Source organism: Anthonomus grandis, chromosome 3 (genome assembly GCF_022605725.1).
Source record: "Anthonomus grandis grandis chromosome 3, icAntGran1.3, whole genome shotgun sequence".
Lineage (NCBI taxonomy): Eukaryota > Metazoa > Arthropoda > Insecta > Coleoptera > Curculionidae > Anthonomus > Anthonomus grandis.
Window position 1 is genome coordinate 21,971,134 of NC_065548.1, and position 16,256 is coordinate 21,987,389.

The window sequence follows — 16,256 nt, forward strand, 5'->3', positions numbered from 1 at the left end:
TAGTAATAGATTTTATTTAAATTATGCTTTCTGTGTGAGAGTATTTCATAATAAAGGAATGACACTTAACCTTATTAAAAATATAAATATTACTTATGTAATTTGAAATTTGTACCGTAAAATATACAGTAAGTTAGTAAAATCTGTGATCAACACTGATTAGATAAATTATTTTATATATAATCCTTAGCACTGATTCTTATAAAAAAAGATTAAAAATTAGGCGATATCTGATAAATACGTCTACTATCTGGTTTCAGTAAAATTGAATGATTAGCTTTTAATCCCCATTAAGCCATTGTTTTCCCAAAATACGGACAGCTCACAAAAGTTTATATCGAAAAAGTTTTTTGTAGTGATATTTGCTTATAAAAATAAAAATTTTCCCTTCAATTATATATCTTGAAAAGTAAGTAGACGTAAATGTTAAGTTCCTGTTAAAAATAATAATGGTTATATCTATAAAAGATTAAGTAAATTTGACTATAAGATATAGATTTTATATCTGAACCAATATGGGCAAAGAAAGTGGCTCAACATTCATAGAACTATCACTTAAAAACAGAGAGGATCCCAAGGAAGAAGACTTAATTCAATTACAAAAATCTACACTTAAAAACATTGTTTGTAGCAAGATTTCAAAAGGTATATTTATTGCCCTGTTCGTTGCTATAATATGTCCTATTTTAGCGTATTATTTAACGATATCTATGTAAGTTATTTTGTAGGTGCTTATCTAAGTTTTTCTGTAATTAACTTTTTTCAGTAACCTATCTAATGATGATGCGGAGCAATACTCATGCCTTATAAAAGATGAATTTAGGATTCCTTGTGGTAACGCTGGAATTTCCCAGAATCAATGCGAAAAAGCTTATTGCTGCTATAACACAACAACTAAGCAATGCTACCATTACTTGCCATCAAAGTAAGTTATGAAATTATGGGAATATTTTGACCAACTGAAGCAACTTTTTTAAAGGTATTTTTATACTCCTAACGAAGATGGCACTTATTCTCCATCACAAGCGTCTTCTCCAGTAGGCTCAATTTCAATACAAAACATAAGATTCAACATACAAACCAAAAATGCCAAAAAACTTTCTCTCAAAATTCAGGATAACTTGGAAGAAAGTACTTCAAATAGCTTAGATAGTACCTATTTTCACATAGTACAGTCAGAAAAGAAATTGATACTGGAAATCTATGATAGTGATGGAGATTCGTTGCTTAGTACTGCTAAAGGGCCGGTTATAGCTTCCGAGTACTATTGGGAATGGTCATTTCAACTTTCTAATGGTACTTTGTTTGGTTTAGATCGAAATTTAATCAAACTAGATACCACCGAGACGTTGACCAAAGTAATTTACAAAAATAAAGAGGATCATGCTACGTTGCCAGTTTTTTGGGTATATCTAAATGGGAAGTTTTTTGGTAAGAATGGAATTTTTATATGTTCTAAATAGAATAGGTTAAAAAATCATGTGCTTTTAATTTTCCATGGGATTGAATTCTTTAGATCAGCAATATTTTATTGTAATATTTAAGTTCGGATAAAAGAAATAAATTAAGAAAAAAAAATCAAGTTGAGTACGATAAACTCTTGAGCAAAAAATTCTTTGCAATTTTCCTTCTATAATTTCTCTTTTTTTGTAACATATTTTTCATGTTTTTTTCTTTGATTGCATCAGTATTCAAATCAGGTTATCAGTTATTTTAAAATATATTTATATCAATATGTAATCTGTTTCATCATAGACATTAAACTTTAAGATTCTACTATTTCTCGAGAACTCATTTAGTAATATACTCGGTAATATACGAGTATGTGAGTTACTTACATTTCAGTAAATTTTTTGGCTATTTGTTTCGCTGTTTTCTCCATATTATTTGATCACGACTTTAAAATAAATTACACATATTCCATAAAGAAAGAAATCATCATTAGTTTAACTTAAGAATTTCATGATAAAAAATAAGACCTTTTTTTTCAACTTTGGTTGGTTACTGGTGCCTCACTTATTTTGACTTACTGGAAAGGCTACAAGACTTTACGTTTCACTACCTTAACAGCGTATCTGATTTTACATTTAATTTAATTACATAGAGAGAATTTAATACCCGGAAAGGTAACAGTTAAACCAAAATACGTAAGGGCTACTTTTTTTTATCTCCTTTTACCTTAAGACATTGAAAGGGTATAATTAGTATTGCCGTGGAACTACGGGCAGCTTTGTTTGCTTTTCTTTGATTCAATGATGCGAAATGTTTATGTAGAAATGGAAAAACACACTTTATAATATTATAAAAATTTGTCAGTTATTTAACTGTTTCCCTTTAATAAAATATGATGAAAATATGTGTTATTTTAACGTCTTTCATTAAAGTAAAGATACTTATCTAATAAAGTGCATTTTTACCGAAATAAAATATTTTTTAATTATTTTAGATTTCTTAATAATTCATGTTTTAATATACAAATTTTTTACATTTTTTGCTCTTTAAAGCCTATTAATAGATAAGATATTAAAATATTTCAAATTAAAAATTGTAAGATTCTTGTATTTCATACATACTTTACCTTCAAGTTTTTATTTAAGTTTATTTCTCTGATCCCCTTTTCTACGTTTATGAAAACTGTTCTCCCTTGATATAATGTTATGATAGAATCGGTATTTACTTGTGAAAAGATCGGCTTGAATCGCCCTTTTCCATCAAGTTTTTACCCTTGTAAGAGTTTACAAAACACTAAAATGAGATCTTTTTCCTTTTTCCAAAAGCGAAAGAAAAAACATAGAACTTCACAAATGTTGCCATTCCATTTTTTAGAAGCGGCCTTAGAAATAATTTTTTTTTTATTTGAACATGTTATTTTTCTCTTAGAATAGGTTATCTATATTCTACTATTTATTTTTTATCTAAAATTCAACACAAATAAGTTAAATTAACATTATTATATGTGTTAATATATAGCAGAAAATATCCCTTTTTGAAAATGTATGTAAACTGGACAACAGAGAATCGGTGAATATGTTTGTAAACAAAACACCCTCTTGCCCTTGATCACACGTTGAACTCAAAAAAGTTGTTGATTACTAATTTTAGTCGTTCAATGTTTTAAGCTTTTTACTCTTAAAGAAAAAGTTTTTTTATTAAACACCACTACTAGTACATAAACATCATATTTCTTTATCCAACAAACCACCCTGCGCTCATGCACCACACTCCAGGGAGATAACCGAGGCTCTCACACCGGAGCTTTATTAATTTCTGGACATCAGCAAGGCCTTTGACACGTGCCATGATAGCTTAATATCCAAACTGATCAATGCCATATTCCAAAGTGCCAACGATATCCGCCATTTACTATCCCCAGAAAAAACTAGATCACTACGTCCTCAGTCATCATCTTCACAATGTTCACTTTATTATAAACATTTATCCCAAATAAGATCTTATTTTTTGTGTCATCCGTTAACGTTTTGGTAAATTTGGTAAATTTGACTTTAACTAAGGAAACAGAAAGGGACATCACTTACAACACTTACATTACCCTGATGAGAACGTTTCAACCCGATTCGTATCTCGGTTCTCCGTCGCATTCACATTATTAGGTACCAGACTTATATTTAAGCACACGATCACATAAGTATAAATTGATCTTATTCAATTTTATAAAAATACTCAACATGTATGCGCTTTGTCTGCAGCCGCTTTTCTCAGACGTTAATAATAGTTATCCATGCGGTTTATTAAAGGCCACTTTCTAGAGGTCATAGAAATCAATTTGCGTTTTTCGCTGGACTTTTGCATTTGGATTGGAGTTATTTGTATCTAAACCATGTTAAACTATTTAAGGTCTTGCAATACGCCACGATGGACCTTTGGAAATCAAAGTTCTTGCCTCAAACATCATAATTTTAAGAAGCCTGTTGGGCAAACAAATTGAACTTGAACTCACTCTTGGCCCCACTCCTGAGGAGTTATATGAAAATCAAGTCGAAAATAAAATCGTACCACCCTTATGGTCATTAGGAAGCCATCACTGCAGGTAAGATTTATTATACATCTTTAGATCTGCATCCTTGCATCATCGCAATATTTTTTAGAAAAGGTGATACAATAGACCTTTCAGAAATCTTGGAAACCTATGCTGCTGATCAAGATTCTAATTTCGATACTGATTGTATTCATGAGAATTTGTTTCTGGCATTGCAAAGCTCTAAAAAGTCAGAAGAAAATATTACAACACTAAAATCTTATATTACAAGTTTAGCAGTTGACAAGAAGTTTTTGTTTTCATTGCCACCTCATGTAGGTAAAATATTATTTAAATTCATAACATGAAAAATAAGTAAATTTTATATAGATCCTTGTGGATGATGATAATCCTCTATATAAAACTGCTAAAGACCTAAATCTCCTTTACAAATACCAGTCTGGTATAGTTTACAATGGAACATATCTAAACAACAAAGTTGTATATCCAGATTATTCTAATGGATCCATTTCTGAATTTATTCAGATTATGTTTGATTGGATTAACACAAATATTGGCATAGAAAACATACATGGGTTTGTTCTAAATGATAACTGGCCCCAAGATGATAGCTATACTAATGTTGAAAAAAATGAATTTCTTTATTATACTGAGGTAAACTTCTTTGAATTAAGAAAGCAATATATTCTCACTTCACGTTTTTTTTTGTAGGACCTAGACACGCAAATGAAGTCTACACTACCATGGACTCTACAAGGCACCGATAAAGTATTGCACCTGGAAAAGCATAACTCATATGGGTTTTACCAAAATGCTTCATTATACGAGTACCTTAAAACGATTAATCCAGATGTCCCCTTAATAATTTCATCAACTAAAAGATTCGGTAGCACCGATTCAGTAATTTTTCAGAACTTTGAAACTTCTTGGGAAAATTTTAAAATGTATTTAAATAAGATGATGTTTGGCAGCATTACAGGTTGAATATGGTAAAAAAATATCAGACGGATCAAAAAAAATTAATGTTTTTATTGTAGGTAACACAATGCTGGGTTTGCCAGTATGTGGGGATACAAAAAATTATAATGAAACATTACAGGAGGTTCTTTGTATGAGATGGTATATTGCTGCAGCTACTATGCCATTTTTTAGAGTGTCTTCCGGTAAGAAAGCTCACAAGTCTTAAAAAATGTAGAAAAATTATAATATAATAAGGTAGTTGGCAAAATGCCAAATGAAGACAATTTGTAGGTGTACGAATTTAAAACCTATATTTGGTTTAATTGATTATATTTTTGAAATGACTAAGACTTAAATTTGAAGAAGTGCGTCACTTTGAGTGGCTCTATTTTAGCGCCATTTCCAAATTATCATTCACTTGTTCCTTGACATCATCATTATATCGGGTAGAATAGGAGCCTAGAGAATTTAGAAATCTTGCTTATATAATATACATTAGATCATACCACCAGAATGATGAAAATGATTTAAAAATGATGGAATAAGCAAAGCTTATTAATTAGCAAATTATTTATGTAGCAGTGAATGGATCAGAAATGGATAGTATATCACGACCAAGAAGAAAATATACATTTGATTCCATTGCTTTTTTTCACGATATTATTTTAACGATACATTAAGCAGAAATTCATGGTATAGACATAAAGGTGCATCACCATATTCACAGGTAGCAACTAAATGCTAAAAAAGGAATTATCCAATTCTAATTCTAGCATAATGCAGAAAATAAGTATAATAGAGAAAATGTAGAACTCCGTAAATATGAACCTGAAGATTAAGTCATAGATACGTGGTTGACTAAACTACTGGAATCAAATTTAAAAAAAACCGATCAATAAGAGTGTGACAATAAGCAAAGAGCGTGTATCATACCATAATAAATCGTCATACCACAGGGCGAGTATATAGATTATGAGAAGAAGACGATGAGTAAACCTTTCATATTATCTTTAAATGGTCTGCATTTACTTACTGAAAAAATCGAAAGCTACTAAACAGAGAGAGAGAGATAATAAACAATAGATATCAATATAATCAATTATCACATTAGGAGATATAGTAAGCTATTGGCTGCAGGGTCAGGGTCAGTTAAAATATTTTCCTGTTTTAGCATTAATCAATGAATCGATCAAATGTCCAAGCCTAAAGTGGTTAAATTGACTTTTACGTGTTAATACTTTCTAATAGTTTTAAGGCATAAAATTGATAAAAGTAGCTAAAACTTATTTATGATATTATTTACACCTATCCACCATCTTCATTTATCAAAAATATAGGCTAAGCATTTACTTATTTGAAGTTTTGTATCGTTTGCATTTGCATTTTAAGCTGAATTATATCGGGACCCAGTCAACATGAACTCAGCTTACGCCCGTAGAATTTCAGTAGATGCTATGAAGAAGAGGGCCTTGCTGCAAGATTTTTATTTTACCATTTTAAATAAAAAAGAACCGATGCTACGACCAATGTACTATAATTACTATTCTGACCCCTCTACATTTTCCTTAGAAAGGTTGTATTTATTCAGTATTTTGAGTCAAGATCGTCTTAATTTTGATTGCATTATTTTAGGCAGTATGCAATTGGTAAAGATATTATTATCGCCCATCCTTTAACAAGTGGAAGTGTAAGAATTCAAGTCTATTTACCGCGAGAAAGAGGTGTATGGTACGAGTTTTGGGGAGGTACAATGTTTAAAATCAAAAAGTATGCAGAAAACATTACCATTGACAGCTTTGAGGGCGACTGGATGATGTTTGTTTCACAGGGGTCTATTGTTGCATTAACGGTAAAGTACTATATTTAAAGTAATACTGTATAAATATTATTTATTTATTAATTTTAGGATCTAAACAAATTCTATTTATATATTGCTTTAGACTGCAGTAATGCAGAAGACACAGCAGATTGTACCGCTACAGGAGGTATATTTAAAGACGGAAACAGTTTGCAGTTTATCGCTAGTAACTCTACAATTAAAATCAGTGGCTTAACCTCTGAATGTGGCTATACCTTAAGCCTACTAAAAGTATATGGGTATTTAGGTAACACAAGTTACAGTGTGAAATATGATAAAAAAAATGTAGATTTATGTACCTCAACAGATGTTACAATAAATTATGTAGATCAATAAGGACTTCCTAATAAATTATATATGAAGATGTGCTTTCTTTCTTCAAAAATGTTGACATATGTTCCTGTACTTTTTTCTACGATAATGAAATCAACAGCTGAAATTCTCAATGCCGCGAATATCAGCTATAGTTCATCATTTTAGAATGACGCAAGCAGGCACATCGAACGACATTTCTGGAGACGCGTGGAAAGTTAGCGAATCTTCCGGAACCACAGTCTGCCAATTATATGAGTCCGCACCGAAGTCAGTACAAGATCAGTCAGAATATTGGCGCTACTAAAATCGAAATACATAGGAGTGCATAAATAAAATGTAAATACATATTTCTAGTAATCTAGTGTGTAGGTGTAAAATAAATCAGTGGTCTATTTTTGTTCTTCGAATATCTTAATTCAAACCTAACAAATGGTAAAATCGTAGTCAGGTGTTAAGGATAGCAGTCAGGATTTAAACTGGGATAAGATTAAAACTTTAGTTTAAGTTGCAAGTTCAGTTTAGTTAATCAACGATATTCTTTAGAGAATACTAATAAGCTCTAAGCATTCACTTTAATGACTGTTTCCTTATTATGGAAACCACGAAGGCTCTTGGCTGCGACAAATCCAAGCAAAGGCAGACATTCGATGATTTTATGACCCATGATTCTAATGGCCGAAAAAGTCGGTACGGCGTGACCTGTGAATTGCAGCAATATCTGCTAACTGCTAACTGCTCCAGCTGACTATACACAAAATGTGTGACTACCCAAGTAATAGTTTGCAGTCACCTAAGTTGATATTACCCTTATTTTCACTAGTTGCAACGTTGTTTTCAGTGCAAAATTTAGTTGGTTTTGCAACAACGTTTATTTTCGACCAAACTTCGACGTACTGCACCTGTATCGTAACTGTTGTAAAACTCTGCTGTTTTTACAACGTATTTTTTATTATAGATGATAGCAGTAGTAATTTACACTTAAAACAACGATGTGTAGACGTGTACAATTTTTCGAATCAAAAACCCAGTAAGAACAACGTTACCTCGTCGTTACCGAATGGGTATTATATTGCCTGATCGTCGGTATTGAGCATTTTTCGCTGTAGAGGAAGCTTTTTGACATGTTCGGAGTTTTAGGAAGAAGATGAAAAACAAAGGTAGGGAGAATAAGAGGAAGAAAAAATATTCAATTTAACATAACCTACTTAATCTATATTTTTACTTTTATAATTAATTTTTTGCTTGGAATAATTTGGATTTATTATTTTCATTTATTTTCATTTAAATAATGAGATAAAAAGACTTTAAATATTCTGCTTATACAGACGCAAAAAAAGACTTGCAATGGAAGCAAAAATGCCTACAACTAGCTTACCTAAAGTTGATATGGATTATGTAGAATTAAGTGGCGGAAGATAGCAGTGAAAAGGTTTGTATTAATTTTTACATTTGGACTACTTTTTACCTTCCATTCTCTTGCAGTTTATATTTTTCGAAAAGCTTAAGAATTTTTTTGTAAAAGTTAAAGCTTTTGTTTATTAAAGTTTGTACAAAAACGTGCTGCATACGCGAAACAAACTACAAATAATAATTGAAATATTAAAATTTAAGGTTAGGTCCATCCGTTCTTCCTCTTGCTTCAGGCCAATCAGGGACAACGACAACGGGTTTCTACCAATGAAATAAATTACTTATTTTTTTTTCGAAATCCGCTATAAATTCAGGGCGCGCGTGTTATTTAGGGCTAAAATAACATCTTTTCACAGTAAACTATGTTCCGTTTATAAATTAAGTGCTTGTAAATCTTTCAAAACGTATAATTCACTATATTTAACTACATACAAAACAAACATTAATAAGGACTGTTCAAAAGATGGATTAAAAAGGTTGTATTTTTGGAGGAGCTGCTTGATCTATTAGTTTATTATTAAAAAAGTAATTAATTTTTCTGTCGTTATGGCGTCCATCCGTTTAAAAATCAGTAACTCTAAAAACGTTGCAAAAGCGTTTAAAAAGTTATCGGGTAAGGTACGGGTAAGGGTTAACGGTAAAAGTGACTGCGTAACGTTAAGACAACCAAAAAAATCTCTTTCAGATTGATGTAAAACGGGGTTGTCTCTACGGTTTAGGCAACGTAGCAATGCAATGTTGTGTTGCGATTTGCAACGTTGTCGCGTCGAAAAATTGCTAATTGGGTAACGATTTACAAATGTCTAAAGGAATGGCTTTTCCGCAGAAAAATCAGAAAAATGAAAGAGGTGCCTCGGTGTAACCCCAGAGTCTGGCAAACACTTAAGATAACCGATTAAGAGCTTGATAAAACGATTTTCTACCTGCTTACCAACAAGGCGTCACATCAAAAGCAAGTCTGTAGGGACGTTTGAGATGCTTTGTGTTCTCTAAGGGAAGATTCGATAACTTGTATTTTATGATGAATCGCGGTACATTAGAGCTAGTGTTCAAGTTCACAAGCATTCAAATTCTGGTGTGCTGTTTACTCCTCAACGTCATTCTTTGGACAAAAGCGTTGATTGTTTTTTCTAAGAGAGATCTGGTTTCAAGAGGGGAATCTTATGCCGATATCTACATCAACCATCTTTAGAATCATTTTGGGACAAAATGAGCTTAGGGAAAGGCAGTGTAACGATATTGGAATGACGCATGCGGGCACACTGCACAACATCTCTAGAGATGCGTGGAAAGTTAGTGAATCTTCCGAAACCATGGTCGACGAATATATAAGGAGCCCGCACCACCGGAATGGAGGTTCAGGAAGGTCTGTCCAAGTTCAGTCAGAATATTGGCGCGACTTTTAAAATCGACATAAATAGTAGTACAACAAACAAATAAAATGCAAACAAATATTTCTAGTAGTGATTTTCTAGTAGTTTTTAAATGATTGTGTTTAGTGTGTACGTGTAAAATAAATAAGTCGACTATTTTTGTGCATCGAGTATTTTAAAATAACTCTAACGAATGGTAAAGACACTATAGTACTATACTTTAAATAATTTTTCTTTTAATTAGCTTCCATATCCGTGATAGATAATTTAACCATGGCTACTTATCAATTATTTTTTTTTTTTTGGATTGCCAACTCTATTTCAATTAACTTATTTCCTTAACTAAAAATGACTGGGATGGGCGCAATTACAATTTTGACTATTTCTTTGACATTTAAAATTCATCAAGTTTAAAATTTTAATCATGAGTTCCAAGATGTAAGTCCAAAATTCTAGCATATTCCATCATTTAAATCTGTTGGTATTATTTACTTTTTTTTTAAATTCTTTAAAATATTTAAATCTTATAATTTTATAAATGTTCTACTTTTTCTTCTCAAAATTCGCTTTTCGCAGATTACTCATTTTAAATCTCTATAGACTAAAAGTAACATTTAAATAGAAAAAAGAATTTAAATAGAACTGGAGAAATAAAAAGGTTAACATTGAATATAGGGTTCGATCTTGTAGCATTTACTATCCAACATACTATACTGTAAGCCTGTGACTGTGTATACTTTTCTTATAAGGATTATATTTATTACAGGATAGTTCCTCGGATATTTTTAGAATATTTAATAAGATGAATCACAATGTACCCTTCGCAGCGGTTTAAAAGATTTGGTGATCCGTAAGTATTATTTTTTATTTATTTAAAATAAATTATAAAGTATTAAGCTTTGTAGCTATTTCGAAAGTACGTCCTTCCAGAAATTGTATGAAAATTGTTTTAAAGCCTAGTTACATATTCTAGTCGAACTAATAACATATTTTTTTCAGTAGGGATTTAAAATGAATACAGATTTTATCTTACATTGCTTGAAAATATTTAAAAATTATGTTTAAGACTACTTTGGCGGGTACACTTGCAAATAATATTAAGTTTATCTTGATGATAGTGGTCATCTATGCGTGGGCTATAATTTATCTCCATATATGATTTAAAAGTTTCTACGACCTAAAGCCAGTAGAACATTTTTTTTTTCATATGTGGCCAGTAGTGATAAATTATTTATCTTGCCAATGAAGAGAATCTGAATGCTAAGAAGGTTCAACCAATTCTTAACTAATAATTTTTTTGAACATTTGCGTAGCAATATAAATGTATCTCATAATAATACAATATCGTTGACGACGGTTATCTTACCCAAATGATATTTATCTAAGCAATGATTTTGAAGCTTTGTTGAATTATACATTTTTTTCTTTCCTTCTCTATCTCGTTCTTTCTCTCTCAGGAAGAATTTCTTCAGAAAGACGGTTATGGCCTAAGCTGCTATAGTATCCCAAACCACCTCTAGGCCCCTATTTCTAGATATGTATATTTGAACTAATATTAAATTTCCTACCTTTCTTTCCGGTTTGATAGATAATATGTCTCAACCCATTTGCTGAAGTAGTGTTAGTTATATTAGTATACTTATTTCCTGCTTCTGATTTGGGAAATGCACCAGCAACATCAATAAGCATCCCTTCAAAGGGACTTTCCATGCTATACTAATTTATTAAAGCCTTCTGCTTTCTCAACGACCCATTACTTGCCACACATACAACGCATTTTTTACACCAGTCTCTTACATCTGCCTTTCTATTGATCCTGTAGAATCTTTTCGCTACTTTTCTCAAGGTCTTTGTTACTCTAAGATATTCCCCTTACATACGGACAGTAGTAGAGTAACAACATAACAACATAGAGGAGCGTAACAATATTTCTTCCCTATCTGCTGACAATGCTTGCAGTCCTCTGGACGGGGTCTTCTTGCTACAGCTCGCTAATTATAGGTCGACGATTGCCTTGTCACATCGACCTTCCTTAGTTTGGAAATGAAACTAGCGCTCTCGTTCTAGTCGTCATCTTCTTGAATCACTTATTAGACACGAGCCTGACACTTGTTCCACCTTGGCATGAATTTAATGGCTCGTATTAGTGTCTTACTTCACAATCGCGAAGTCCATCCAGGAATGCTTAAATTGCCAAACATCCCATGATCCTTTTCAGGACATCTGGATATACCAGTCGAACCAAACGTGCACTGTCAAATTCTTGCAAGAACTCCTCTGATTTTTTGGACCGATTTTTCAACTGCGTGTGGTAGACATGTTCTAGGTATGACTGGCCATAATACATTCTTCTGTTCTTCTGGGGACGGTCTTTGCAGGATGGTAGCAGCATCTCTTCTCGAGGCCAACTAGGCATTCGCCTTTTGGATGACCAACCGTTAGCTTTTGCAGCCGCTTCAAACTGACTAATAAATATTTCATGATGTAATACTATCAAGTTTAGGCGATTCGAATCGCATCAGCCCAACAGATTCCATATTGGTCCACAGAACGGCTCATCGATAGTTTTGACGTCCAATCTTGCGTTTTTGCTTTGACCTTCTTGGATTCTGTCCGTCATCAATAAAAAAAAATCTTTTTTAATTCCTTCTTGTTTCCTAAGATCTTTCCCTTTAATATGGTAGAATTTTCTCTTAGCCTCTCCCTAACCTTATTTTTTAAATTGATATTACTTTCCAAAATTTTTTCTTCCAACTATATTTCACTTTTACTGTGGCACAGTTTTCTCCCAGTTTTGCAGAATTTTCTACAAATTTAGCTTCCAGACTTTGCAACATTTGATTTATAACACTTGCACCAACAAAAACAAAGTTGTCCCGGACATCGTCTTCCTCAAGTAATACGTAAAGTTTGCAAGTCCACGCAAGTCCATTTTAATTTTCGTCATATCGCAGTCCCTTTCCTCCAGATCCTTTTTCAGTTCAGCAACTTTTAAATTCACCAGCTTTGATATTTTCACACACTTTAGACCGAATTATTTGTACCGTTCGTTAAGGTAGAAATTAAAATACTTAATGCACAAAAATAGTCGACTGATTTATTTTACTTGTACCATTAATATTTAGTTATATTATATTTACTAACTATTTATATCGATTTCAAAAGTAACGCCTCTGTTCCGACTTGAATTGGCCTCCTGGCGGCTCCTCATATACTTGGCGGACCACGGTTCCAGAAGATTTGCTAACCTTTCACGCGTCTCTACAGATGTCGCGCGAAAAATTATACGAGGGCGGGTCAATAAGTCCATGACTTTTTGAATTTCACGCCCTTTAATGGAAATGGCAACTCTGCTCTTGTCAACAGAGAACTGTCAGTTGACAGCTGATGGTAGCAGACTACCACTCGTTTTGAGAAGAAAATGGAAAAAAGTGAATTTCGTGTGCTCATTAAGCATTATTTTTTACGGAAAAAAAACATCATTCAAACCAAGGCTAAGCTTGATAAATATTATGGGGACTCTGCACCATCCATTTCCATGGTAAAGAAGTGGTTTACTGAATTTCGATGTGGCCGTACAAGCACGGAAGATGCCGAACGTTCTGGACGCCCAGTCGAGGTCTCTACATCAAAAACAATCGAAAAAATTCATGATATGGTTTTAGCCGATCGGAGATTGAAAGTGAGAGAGATTGTGGAAGCCATAGGCATCTCATGTGGTTCAGTAGTTTCAATTTTGAATGATCATTTGGGTATGAGAAAGCTTTCCGCAAGATGGGTGCCGCGTTTGCTCACAATCGACCACAAACGCAACCGTGTGACAATTTCCCAGGAGTGTTTGGCGTTATTCAACCGCAAGATGGACGAATTTTTGCGTCGTTTCGTCACCGTGGACGAAACGTGGATCCACCACAACACGCCGGAGACCAAACAGCAGTCAAAACAGTAGATTTCTCGGAGTGAATCGGCGCCCAAGAAGGTAAAGGTAGGTTTGTCAGCCAATAAAGTCATGGCGACCGTTTTTTGGGATGCACGCGGTATAATCCACATTGACTATCTTCAAAAGGGGAAAACAATCAATGGAGAATATTATACCAACTTATTGGATAGATTCAATGAGGAACTGAAAGAAAAGACCACATTTGGCCAAAAAAAAAGTTCTTTTCCACCAGGACAATGCAATGGTCCACACATGTGCAGTTTCCATGGCAAAAATCCATGAATTAGGCTACGAATTACTTCTTCATCCGCCCTATTCTCCAGATTTAGCCCCCAGTGACTATTTCCTATTCCCAAACTTAAAGAAATGGCTCGGCGGAAAGATATTTGACTCCAACGACGAAATCATATCTTTCAGAAGGGATAAAAAAAATGGAAAAACGTTGGACAAAGTGTATAGAACTCAAAGAAGACTATGTTGAAAAATAAAATTACTTTTTATATAAAAACCTGTCTTTTATCCAAAAAGTCACGGACTTATTGACCCGCCCTCGTAATATATTTATAGATCTCTTTTAGATCTACATTAGGAAGATAACATAGAAGCATATACAGGAAGCATCACAACAGTAGTAGAGACCTTAATTCATTTTTTTTGAATGGAATGGTGTATGTTTTATGCGTTTTCCGATTATACGCAAAATTTTATAACTTCATGTAACATATGATATACCTAACTTCAATAGATTAAAAGATACGTCGTTTAAAAAAAATTATGTAAAATATATTTTAAAATAAATAATGGTAATTCTAACCCACAAAAAAAAGAAACGATACAAAAAAAATATTTAAACAATAAAGCTACTGAATTAACTGTTGAAAATGGCTGCCCTGAACAGCTTGACAATGTGCCAAATTCCAGTAAAAAGCATTTGCTACATTTAGGAGTTACCAATTCACAGTGGCTCTTATTCTGTCTTGTAATACGTTAATATTTTCCGGATTTGTCACATAAACTTTATTTTTTTATGCCATTAAATTTTACCTCTTCTGCCAACCTAACGATTTGGAAAAGTCGTATCTAAGAACCTTCTTACATTAACTCGAAAATGTGGAGGGGCGTCATCTTGTTGAAACCATATTTGATCAAAATTAGCATGTTTTATTTCTGGTACTATCTGATTTTCTAGCAAATCCAGATATTGGGTGGCATTTAAATTATCCTTAGTAAAAAATGGACCTATTATCCTATTATCAAATATACCTGGCACCTTTTCATGATACTGGGTATGTGTTTCACGCATCCAGTGCAGATTTTCATCTGACCAATACCTGCAATCATATCAGTTCACTGTGCCATTCAGAATAAATATCGATTCATCAGAAAAAATATTGCTTAAATTAAAAAGTTTAAAAGTAACCAATAACAGATTTATTAATAATGTACTTTTTTAAACTATCCGATCATTTAAGCTATTGAAGTAAAGAATAGCATATGTTACATAAAGTTGTCTTAGATATTTGTGTAGAATCGAAAATCCATAAGAAAATATACATTCCACTAAAAAAATGTAACCTTGCTCACTGCTACTGTTGTAATGTCTCCTGTATATGCAAAGTTATCTTCCTAATGTAGATCTGACAGACAATTATAATTTTTTATTTAGGACACTTTTTAATTAAAGTGCGTCTTTACCAATTATTAAGGGGGTTCCGGCCTTTTTTAACCGACAATATATTATATACTTGAATATTGAATTTCCTACCAACTTTGTTTGTGGTGCTAACGAGTTTCCCTATAAAATAAGGAATAAAAGCGTTTCCTTTGTTATTTTATTTTTGCCTTGATTAGAATATTATTTTACAGATTTTATGACTTATATAATGTTCAAATATTCCTATCTATAATGTTTTCTTGTGAAGCTTTGCTTTTTTGTCTGTTTTGGCTTACATGCTTCTTGTTTTGTTCTTCAATTTGTCTTAGTTTTACTATATTTTGTTTACGTATTTATTTTTAATGTCCTTTAATCCTGTTCAGGGTCATTGACTACCACTTTTTCCCAGCCTTTAATTTGCCTGATTGATCTTTTAGTTCTTTCTCTGGGCCCCAAAATGTTGTATTATTTTTTCCTTATTTCTATTTCTGTTAGTTTTGTGCAAATATATATTATAATATTCTCAATAATTTCTTGCCTTATTTCTCTTCTTCCAATCTTAAATTCTGTGGAACATAATTACTGCCTCAGTAGCTTTGCCAATATCTGCCTTCACTTCGTTTCTTATCTATCGTCTTTTTGTCTTACCGTGGTAATCTTACTTATCCATCACTAAATAAAATTTTATGTCTATCCGCACTCCCCTTTCTATGAATTTTTTAATGTCTCTTCTTAGGTGTTCTTTAAGT

At 32.6% G+C, this 16,256-nt stretch overlaps 1 protein-coding gene across 2 annotated transcripts; it reads left to right on the forward strand.

Annotated features, from left to right (window-relative positions):
* The first annotated feature begins 238 nt into the window (after positions 1-238).
* On the forward strand, positions 239-7,179 carry LOC126734155 (neutral alpha-glucosidase C-like). 2 transcript variants are annotated; one of them, XM_050437685.1, is made up of 12 exons: positions 239-409; positions 491-712; positions 767-925; positions 980-1,431; positions 3,856-4,048; positions 4,107-4,311; positions 4,367-4,651; positions 4,709-4,976; positions 5,035-5,160; positions 6,347-6,530; positions 6,590-6,806; positions 6,864-7,179. In XM_050437685.1, exons 2-12 carry the CDS (start codon positions 516-518, stop codon positions 7,149-7,151), a joined length of 2,574 nt encoding a protein of 857 aa, XP_050293642.1. In that variant the 5' UTR covers positions 239-409; positions 491-515; the 3' UTR covers positions 7,152-7,179. The 2 variants fall into 2 exon arrangements, with proteins under 2 accessions (XP_050293642.1, XP_050293641.1); XM_050437684.1 differs by having other exon boundaries at positions 240-409; positions 469-712.
* Positions 7,180-16,256: the final 9,077 nt, after the last annotated feature.